The sequence below is a fragment of the Dama dama genome, chromosome 19 (assembly GCF_033118175.1).
Source record: "Dama dama isolate Ldn47 chromosome 19, ASM3311817v1, whole genome shotgun sequence".
NCBI classification, from domain to species: domain Eukaryota; kingdom Metazoa; phylum Chordata; class Mammalia; order Artiodactyla; family Cervidae; genus Dama; species Dama dama.
The window spans coordinates 14,458,789-14,469,390 of NC_083699.1; the positions used below are offsets into that span (position 1 = coordinate 14,458,789).

Sequence of the window (10,602 nt, forward strand, 5' to 3'; positions counted from 1 at the left end):
CTTGGGTTTACACCTAGGAGTGGAACTGCTGGGTCACATGTTAACTGCTTAACTTTTTGAGGAACTGCCAAACTGCATTCCAAAGTAGCTGAACCATTTTACATTCTCATTAGCTGTGTATGAGGGTTCTACTTTCTCTATATCATCACCAACGCTTGTTTATCTTTTTGCTTACAGCTATACTAGTAGGTATGAAGTGGTATCTCATTATGGTTTTCAGCTTAATGATTAATGATGTTGATCATACATTGCATGTTTATTGGTCCTAAATAAGCTTTTTCATAATTTGAAGATAATACTGTTACTATTTTAAAGCTGGTGAACAAAAGGGAGTTGAGAAAAATTATTCAAGATAACAAGAGAAAACAATGTGAACACTGATATACGATGTTTAAGAAAATAGTTGGTCAACAAATGAAGTCAAAATTATAGTGTATATTCTTTTTTGGTCTGGCTTATTTCATTCAGTATGATAGTTTTTAGATTCACGTTTTGCCTGTATCAATCATTTGTTTTTATTGATGAGCTAACCCATTGTATATATATACCACAGACTGTCCACTAACCTGCTGATGAGCATTTAGATGTTTCCAATTTGAGGCTACTCCAAATAGTCTCTACAAACATCTACGTAAAAAAAAAAGATGAACTCAAATCTGTAGCTATACCTGTGAACATCTCTATATAAAAGTTAAAGGTAAAATATGAAACCATTCTACATCTATACTGGATGGCAGTGTTTTATAATCTTGTCTTCAATAGGCTTTTTCTTCCTTTTTTCTTAAAACAGATAGGGCTCTCATTCTTCAGGGAAACCTGTGGTTTAACTGGGGCTTCCCTGGTGGCTCAGCAGTAAAAGAATGTTGTCTGCAATGTAGGAGATGCGGGTCTGCGGGTTTGATCCCTGAGTAGGGAAGATCCCCTGGAGAAGGAAATGGCAACTCACTCCAGTATTCTTGCCAACAAATCCTATGGACAGAGGAGCCTGGCGGGCTACAGTCCATGGGGTTGCGAAGAGTCAGACATGACTTTAGTGACTAAACCACCACACCAACCCCTTTCCCAATCAGTCCCCCCACCCCCGCAACACACACACCTGGCCTGTGGCACATGACTTTGTACTGGCCAATCACAAAGCTATATTCCTCTGCTCACAGTCACTAAATTCAGGTACAAGCATGCAGTCAAATCTTGATCAGAGTCCTCCCTAGACTTTCATTAGAGCTCTTATAAAGTGAGCTACGGTTCTGAACTTACTGGTTTTGAAGGGCCAGATTTCCTCATTGTGCTTAAACTAATTCAAGCTGGGCTCTGAATATAAAAAAAACCAGCCTTTTCAGTCTAAAGCTATCAGACCTAACTTTTAATATCAACATTATGGAAAAAGAGTTTATGGTATTTAAAGTCACTATTCTAAAGAAAGCCAGAAAATAAAGGGCTTCATAATTACTAAAGAACCTAGAGTAATGTAACAATTATTCAAAAATCTCCAAACTTTATTTTGCTTCCCCCCCCACCCCCCGCCGGATCTGAAAAGCTCAAAGTGGCTAAAGAGGAACAGGAAAATAGGCAGGATGGGTGGCAAGAAGTGTAGGGTTATTTAATACAACCAGGTATACAAAACTACTCTAAGTAAATTTATGTAACATTTACTTTAAGGAACCACAAAGACATGCTGTATAAACTAAAACAAGGTGGTTCCCTGGTGGTCCAGTGGTTAAGACTGTGCTTCCACTGCAGGGTGCTCGAGTTCATTCCCTGGTGGGGGGACTAAGATTCCACATGTGGTGCAGCCATAAAAACATGAATTAAGTATTAAGAGTAGTTACCAGGCAACTAAAGCTTTCATTTAAAGAACTGGAAACTGAAGCAGAACATAATTTGCTTTCTAATATTAAAAATGTCTATCACCAAATTATAAAACACCACCATTATCTTAGGATTCTGACTTTTGTTAATTAAAAAGTTTCAGGTTTGCCAAAACACACCATTATTGAAAATGTTAATTTACATTAATTGAATGTAAATTAATTGAGGGTAAAAGTGATAGTTAATCAAATTTTATCCTAATAATAAATAAACAGTAACAGAAAAGTTTAGCATTTTATTATTTAAGTTTAGTATTTTATAATCAAGCTAATCTTATAGTACCAGCAAATGTCTATGGCCTTAAGCCATTTTTCATTATGTGTACCAAATTGTGTGAATTTGAGCTATTTTCTGGTTCAATTTAGTTTTGTGGGCCATCAGTTAACAAAATCGACATAAAGTATTTACAAACCTACTTACAACACAGGATTAGAGAAATGAAGTCAGAAATTAGTAATTTTGTGACAATTTGGTTAAGCATGCAGGACAAAGTAGGCTTTCACTTGGGTGCTAATGAAGGGAAAAAGAAGCCTTCTCCAATTCATGTGATGTGATTTGAATTATGGTGCACAGTGGTAGAAAGGAACTGCAAACAAAATGTTACTCTGACAGGGAACACAGTTGGGGGAGGGGGGTCATTTGGATGTAATGGATGATGAAGCAAGTTGGTAGAAATAGAGCCACCATTCACTCTGCCTGCAATATTAAGTGTTTAAATAGTTTAAAGATATTAGGTTAACTTCCATAACTATTGAACAGAGGAAGAAGTAGAAGGGAAGTCGCTCAGTCGTGTCCGACTCTTTGCAACCCGGTGGACTACAGCCCAGCAGCCTCCTCTGTCCATGGGATTCTCCAGGCAAGAATACTGGAGTGGGTTGCCATTTCTTTCTCATTGAACAGAGGAACTACGGTTCAAATCCAGGTGTGACTCCACGGTCCATGTTACTTAACTGTGATATTATAAAGCCGTTTAAGAGCCTTTTATCAATTAAAAGCGACAATCACCTATAACAGAACCTACAATAATACACAAAGACAATGATTCTCCGAGTGTGGTCAACAAGCCCCTGTGGGGACAGTGAGACCTTTTCAGAGGGTCCACAGGGCAAAACTATTTTCTCAAATTACTACTAATACGTGTTTTTATTCAGTTAACATTTGCACTGTACTGCACTGCAGTGGATAAAGCTGCTGGTGCTTTAGCATTTAAGGCAATGTCACTAAGCAGTATCAGCAGTCACTGTATTCAGTTAAAAAGAAAAAAGGCTGCTCACTTGACAATGTCCTTAATAAAACAGTAAAAAAAAAAAAAAATTGTTACTTTTATTAAAAAATAAAAAAGCCTTTCCTTTCTAAAATTTTGTGATAAAATGGGGAACACACATAAACCACGTCTACAGAATACTCCTGCAGCAGGATGACGGCCTCAGGAAAAAGTATTTGTGGGACCGTTTTGAGTTGCTCATTGAACTAGCCACTTTTTTCATGGAACATCATTTTTACTTGAAAGAACAACTGACAGACAAATTATGGCTATTCAGTATCTGGCAGATGTTTTCACAAAAATGAGCAAAGTGAGCTTATGGCTTCAAGAAAAACAACTTTCAGTATTTGTTGCTAATGATAAGTCTGAGCTTTAAAGTGAAGATAAGAACTTTGGAAAACTTCTATCTACCACTGTGAGCTTGACAGACTTCCAATATTTAAGATTTTTCTGATGAACTTACGTGGTGATGCTAACCGTGAATTTTTACTGTATAATCAAGTGTGTCCGCATCTGGAAGATCTACATAACTCAGTGAACTAACATTTTCCAAATGACCAACACATGATGTTACAAAATCAGTAATGTCCAAGTGTCAGACAGACCAGTGGATTTTAAAGTAAGAGTAAGAAGTTTACTAAGTGGTTTCAGATTCCATACTGCAACTAACTTTTTAAAGAAACTATTATTTCTGGAGCTTGGGCTTATATGATATGATATGGTATATCAAAGTAATTTTTATAATTATCTAAAAAGATTATTAAGTGTTCTTCCCTTTTTCAACTGCCTATTGTGTCAAGCTGGCAATTCTTCATATACTTCAACCAAAAGAGTATACCACAAAGACTGAGAATTCAGCTATCCTTTCTAAAAAAGCCAAATATTAAAGAGACTCAAGGAAAGTGTTAAACATGGCCATTCTTCTCACCAATTTTGGAGGGTTTTGAAAAATCAGTTCTCTTTGGCTGGAAATTTATGTTTATATAAAACTGCTCTATTATTACAATTTTATGAATTAATATTTTAAAAAATTCTTACTTGTTTAACTTCTAAAATGGTAAAAGTTGATATTGATAGAAACCTGCAAATAAGGCTTCTTGAGGGTCCTTATTTTTAACTGCATACACAGGTCCTGAAACCCAATGCTCTGAAAATTTCTGAACTAAGGCCATTACAACGACATATATTTTGTTTTTATTTAGTAGGTGCCAATACAAAGATTGTTTTCATTTGATCTGTAGAAGGGGGGAGTCTTCTTCATTACCCGTCTTACTAAACTTAGATGGAAAGGACAGTAAGTAAATGGATTGTGCTCTGTAGTTTAAAGTCTACAAATGAAACACAATTTCCAAAAGTATCTCTGGTAAAAACAACAACAACAACAAAATACCCTTACTAAAACCCTATTATACCCCATGGACTATACTAGGTGCTTCCACATTTACCCTTTAATCAACTTTGAGATCTGTATTAAGGCTGAGAGAAGCTAAAGGGAGGTGCTAAACATAATACAAATAGTACAGATCTCACTTTGAAACACAAGAGTTAGTCATTCCCTTGAATGTTATGCTATTATGTCATGTAACTCTAGAATTTTTCCTTTACATGATGAATAGTAATCCCTCCTTCTATGATTGAGAGAAATGAGAATACAAGTAAAAGTATATATAAAGGAGATGCTGAAGAAGTTAGTTCCCTTTAATCAAACTTCTCTGTTCCAAAACTAAACCTGTGAATATCACAATCATCATTCAAGGTTAGATTTGAGAAGCTCTCATTTCATTATTATAGGCCTCAAGTAGATGAATGCTGTTTCAGCAACATTAAAAAATACCTTAAGGACACACAACCATTATCAGATACAAGAGATCAATGTTTAAAACTTACCTATGCATTTTTTTCTAAAGTATTTTCATTCTTTTAAAGCTAAATTACTCCTACAACTCTTCCCAGTCTTGTTATATTCACATCTGACATACTAGGCTCTATGAAAAACAAAGATCTTGATATCTTTAAGAAAATTATCAATGAAGCAATTCTGAAATTGGTTGCCTTATAAACTAGGAAACCTGGCAGAAAGCACAAAAACAATTATTTAATTCCCAACTATATTTCTATCAGATATTTATATTGTCACATGCCTGGACTATTTATTATATGAAAAATTAGACAGTGGTTATTTTAAGTATAGTAAATATGTTCCAAGATTTGTGATGAGAGAGGTCAGTCTCTAAAAGTTAACAAGACTTAATAGCTTAACAATGCCTTTCACTCTGTACAGTTTAACAAATCACCAAGGCCATTTTTAAACCACAAAACAGTTGATCAATTTATTAAACTCTTGCCAACCAAGTAACTATTTTTTCCTGAAGTTCAAGCTGACTTCATATTTTATGTTGCGTGGACAATTACAAGTTTCCAATTATGTACTGTTTTAATATTCTTTTCTTTTTAGGGTAAGCATTTTTCTCAAAGCAGTTTTTATAAAATCTAATTATTTACCTAACAAAAACTTATGCTCTACTGAAACCTGGATAATCTCAGAACTTCTATAAAAATTATGCAGGTTTATTAGAAAGTCTACAGGAGAATTTCCCCTCTACCTCTACATTTAAAACATAAACTAGATGAACTCAGTCTGCTTTATTCTGACTCATTTTTTAATTTGAAATTTGGTCACTACCCATTTCCTGTGTTAAACTGTGCATACCCTCTCTATGGTTACTATCTCAAACTAATGATGATCCTCCATCACACTGCATAAAAGAAGCTACACCTTCAATACCATCTGACGGTCCCTATAAGTTATTTTAAACGGGTACTGACATATACCTTCTTTAATGCTGTTACCTTTTCAAGAAGTTAGCATGACCACATTTTGGAGGAGCCAGAACAGTAGAATGAATGATAGGAATGAATATCAGATTGAAGGTCATATAATCAGTTTCAATTCTAACAGAAATTCTGACTTTAGAAGGGTCACTAATTCCTTGTTCCCAAACTGTCTTTCAATGGGCAATTCATATCTCAACATTAAAAATGTTCCTGTTAATTTTAAGTTCAATGTAAGATATATGCACATGGAGGAAAAAACAAGAAGCCAATTGCAAATAAGGAAGTAAGACAATCAATTCCACTAAATCCTATTAAATCCCCTTCTTCCCCCTAAAAAAGAAAAGCTGAAGGTGATAAAACACTCAGAGAATTGCCAGGCACCTTTCTAACATTAAAACTATTAATCTTCACAACAGGAAGTAGATGTCAAATATCTCTAATTTTACAGATGAAAGAACCATAAGATTAACTGACTCTCCCAAAGTCACACACAAAGTTAGATATTAAACTAAACTCCAGGATTTCATACCCATAATTTGGAACCAAACAATGTTAGATCAAACCAAAAATGCTAGTTATCTCACTCTACCTGCTATCCTCTCTATCAGTGCTGCCCAATAAGGTAGTCACAGCTGCACCTGAAATGGAGCTAGTCCAAATTGAGATATTCTGTTAAGTGTAAAAGGCCAGATTTTGAAGACTTGTATGAAAAGAACATGAAATATTTAATTAACCATATTTGAGGGGGAAGAAATGGGCATGATTAGTATTTTGAGGAACACAGGCATGTATGTAATTAATAAATACACACACTAGGGCTTCTAGGGCTTCCCTGGTGGCTCAGACAGTAAAGAATCCACCTGCAATGAAGGAGACCTGGGTTCCATCCCTGGGTTGGGAAGATCCCCTGGAGGAGGGCATGGCAACCCACTCCAGTCTTCTTGCCTGGAGAATCCCATGAACAGGGTCACAAAGAGCTGGACTGTTGCGACTAAGCACATACACACATAGGCCTTCTAATATTCTCCAAGGATAATAAAAGATGTTTTTATTTCATTGCAGGCACACGTGACAGAATAAATTACAAGTGAGGAGCAAGGATGAATTTCTCTTAAAATCATATTCCATTTCCTTAGGTGGAAACATGAAGATACTTATATTCCTAATGCATGCAGAGTTATCAAAGTCACCAAAGGATGCCCATAAGGCAAAATGAACTTCTCAAAACATTTTACTTAATATGTATTAACACCTATTTTTAAAAAACCACATAGCAAATATGGTTCTAAGATAGAATCAGCCCTTAACCTTATTTTGACTAAAATAATAAGAGATACACAGTGAGGGGAGAACATCAATTTAAAAAATAAGGATCACCTAAAAATAGCTTGGCAATTCCACAGAAAGTTACCTTATGTGTAAAACCAAAGAGAAATGAAAACGCAGGTCTACACAAAAATGTGTAGGTGACTATTCAGAGCAGCATTATGCATAATCATTAAAAAGTGGAAACAATGCAAATATCCATCAAATGATGAATGAATGAACAAAAAGCAGTATATGCACACACTGGAATAGTCAGCTATAAAAAGGAATAAAGCACTAATACATTATTTTTACAATATGTATAAACCTTGAAAACATTATGCTACGTAAAAGAAGCCAGTAACAAAAGATCACATACTGTATAACTCCATTTATATGAAATATTTAGAATAGGTAAATCTAAAAAGACAGAATGACTGCTAGTGAGTCTGGGTTTCTTTTGGAGGGTGATGACGACTGAGCGACTGAACTGAACTGAAAATGTTCTAAGATTGACTGTGCTGATGGCTGTACAACAATGCGAAAACACCAAAAATCACTTCAAACGGGTGAACTGTATAGTATGTGAATTACATCTCAATGAAATTGCTTAAAAAATTAAAAAAGCAGCCAGAAAAGTAGAAGGGAAAGCGATTAGAAGGACTGTCAAGCATTTAATTGCTATTTCTCTAGATTTTTCTAATTTTGCCATATTTAAGCTTTTAGGTTTTGTAATTTGTGATTTTTTTCCCCTCATTTTAAATATTCATGTCAAAATTTTTTTCATCACATCATTACACTACTAGATAAATTTAATGAAAATCATAACTTCTACATTTAAATGGCAATTTCAATAGCATGCGAATCATCTCAATAAAGTTGTTAAAATTCTTTCATTAAAAAAAAAGGTATTATAAAAATTATGCCTGATGTTAACCTTAAAAGAATCACAGAATAAACAAGATAGTATTTAAGTCCTTCAAACTAAGAAACCCATTGAGACAGCATTAACTGCCTTGGAGAGTAAATGGCTTTGTGGAAAGCCCCCCAAAATAGTCACCATCTCAATCAGGCAAAAGCTCAAAGTTCAGAAACAGATGATGGCAATTTGAAGATCTCAGTATAAAAAAGTACAAAAAATTAAAAAAATACTACTAGACCACCTTCTTTTAAAAGCTAAACTGTTGATTCAGATGCAGAATGGAAATATTTAAAAATTAAAAAAAAAAAAAAGCAAACAAAAGAACCCCTAGATTCACCTAGACTCCTAAAACTGAAGGAAAAAAGTCTTTTATCAAAAATTGGTAGGTGTTTAACTCACACACCTTATGTATCTTAAGAACCTCAAAAGCAGCTGTTATCTAAGATAATGAAGGATTTTTTTTCACCCTTTTAGAATAATAAAATGTGATGGTGCCATTCCGCAGCCCACCCCATCCCCCATTACCACCACCATCGGCAGGTGGAGGGAAAGGACTACAGGAAGACAGCTTGGAGTAACCCTTTGGACTTTACAGGAAAGAATGCAGCTGGAGATCTCTCAGGAAGGGGTAAAAAGATTTGTGAACAAACTGACACAAGGGTTATCTTTTGCCAGGAAGAGCGCACACCGTGAGCCACATCTTGCTCATCCACATCAGCTATATCCACAGTAAAACACAGGCCGCTGGAAGGCACTGTTAGCATCACCAGGAAGGCCTCTCACGCCGGGGGTGTTTTTTCTTCAACGGAGAAGTTGACTCCCGTAGTTTGGATATTGGGGGGAGGCAGGGGTAAAGCGGGAGTCGGGAAGACCAGAGAAAGTGCCTTTAAGTGGAGACGACTCGGGCCTCGCTGAGGAAGTTCCGAGCCCCACTCGGTCGCCACACGCTAGTCCCTCCTCCCTCCCCACCCTCGGCCCCAGACGTCGTTGCGGGAGCCAGAGCCGGAATCTCCGCCGCCGCTCCCGGGCTGGGGGCGCAGGCGGGCCGGGGCGGCGCGGCACACGCACGCCTCCTCCACACTCGCCGCGCCCGGCCTCCCTGCCGCGAGGCCCAGCCCCTCGCAACCGCGCCGGGCCGGCTCCGCGGGGCAGGCCTAGGCCGCGCCGGCCGTACCCCGGCACCTCGCTCCCCGCGGAGGCGGACCAGGCCCGACACAAACTTCCCGGCGCGTTAGCACACGCGTCACGGACGGGCCGGCCCCCAGCGCCATTCCCCCGCGGCCCGGCGGCGGCGGCTCCCGCCCCTACTCCCCACACTCTGAGTCCCGGCGGAGATCGACCCGAGGCCCACGGCCCTCACCCCTCCGGCGCCCCCGAGTTTACCTCCAAGTCGCGGCCTTTGTTCTTGAAATTCTTGAGCCGTTGGTTGTCCAGTTTCTCGTTGTCCGCCATGGCCGGGCCGGTGACTCCTTCCCCCGCCCGGGCCCCGCGGGATCCGCCCCAACCACCACGCCGCACCGACACTCCCAGGAACCGGGCCGCTGCCTGAGCTGCTGTGCCCGCCGGGCCGCCGCTTCCTTCCTCCTCTCACCTGCCTCCGCCGCGGTCTTCTCCGCCTCTCCCCGCCCGTCCCCCCCCCGCCCTAACCCCAGCGCGACCGCAGCTCCGGCGAAGACAACTGCGGAGCCGGGCGGAGGCAACGGCGGCGGAATGTGCTGCCGGCTGCGAGGGGGAGGCAGCCTCGATCTGAGGGCCCCGGCGCCGCGGCCACGCCCATCGCCGCCAGCCCCGCTCGCCGATTGGCCAACCAGACTCCGGTGCGCGCGACCAATCAGAAAGAACGATGGAGAGCGGGGGCGGAAGAGAGAACGGAAAGGGGAAGCGGGAGACTCTGGGAGGAAGGGGCCGCGGGATGGGCCCGGAGGGGAGGGGGTGTGGCGAGGAAGAGCAGGGAGGGACCACGTGCCCCCGGAGCAGTGGGGGAGGAAGCGAAAGAGAAGTAGGAGGCTTAAAGGAAGGCGGGAAGGGGAAGGGGGAAGGAGACGCCCGGGAACGAGTTGGTTTGTTCTGGTTGTAGGGCCCGCCCCAGACGTCTGGAGTCCCGGGGCCGAAGCTCAGTAAAAGTACGTTCTTGTCTTCTTCGGTGCGTCTTCTCTCCTAGGGCATTCTTTGCGCGCTCCTGGTGCTTTACAGGAGATCTTCGCCTCGGTTCCATCCCGGATCGGGACAACCCCCTATTCTCAACCGAGCTTCCTACCCTGGCAGGGGTCTCTGCTGTCTGGGGGCCCGGCCTTGGGGCCTGGACTGGAAAGAGTGACATGCGTTCCGGAGTCGCAGCGGAAAGCGGGAGGGTCAGTGGCTGGAAAAGGAAAAGGACGCTTTAGAGGAATCTGATTCATCCCTTCTG

At 40.3% G+C, this 10,602-nt stretch overlaps 1 protein-coding gene across 1 annotated transcript in view; it reads right to left on the bottom strand.

Annotated features, from left to right (window-relative positions):
• Window positions 1-9,795, bottom strand: part of KPNA4 (karyopherin subunit alpha 4) — a 58,497-nt gene extending 48,702 nt beyond the window's left edge. The window contains exon 1 of the mRNA XM_061168242.1: window positions 9,579-9,795. Coding sequence (XP_061024225.1) covers window positions 9,579-9,647 — 69 coding nt within the window. The 5' untranslated portion in view covers window positions 9,648-9,795. The remainder of the gene's footprint in view (window positions 1-9,578) is intronic.
• Between the last annotated feature and the right edge of the window lie 807 nt (window positions 9,796-10,602).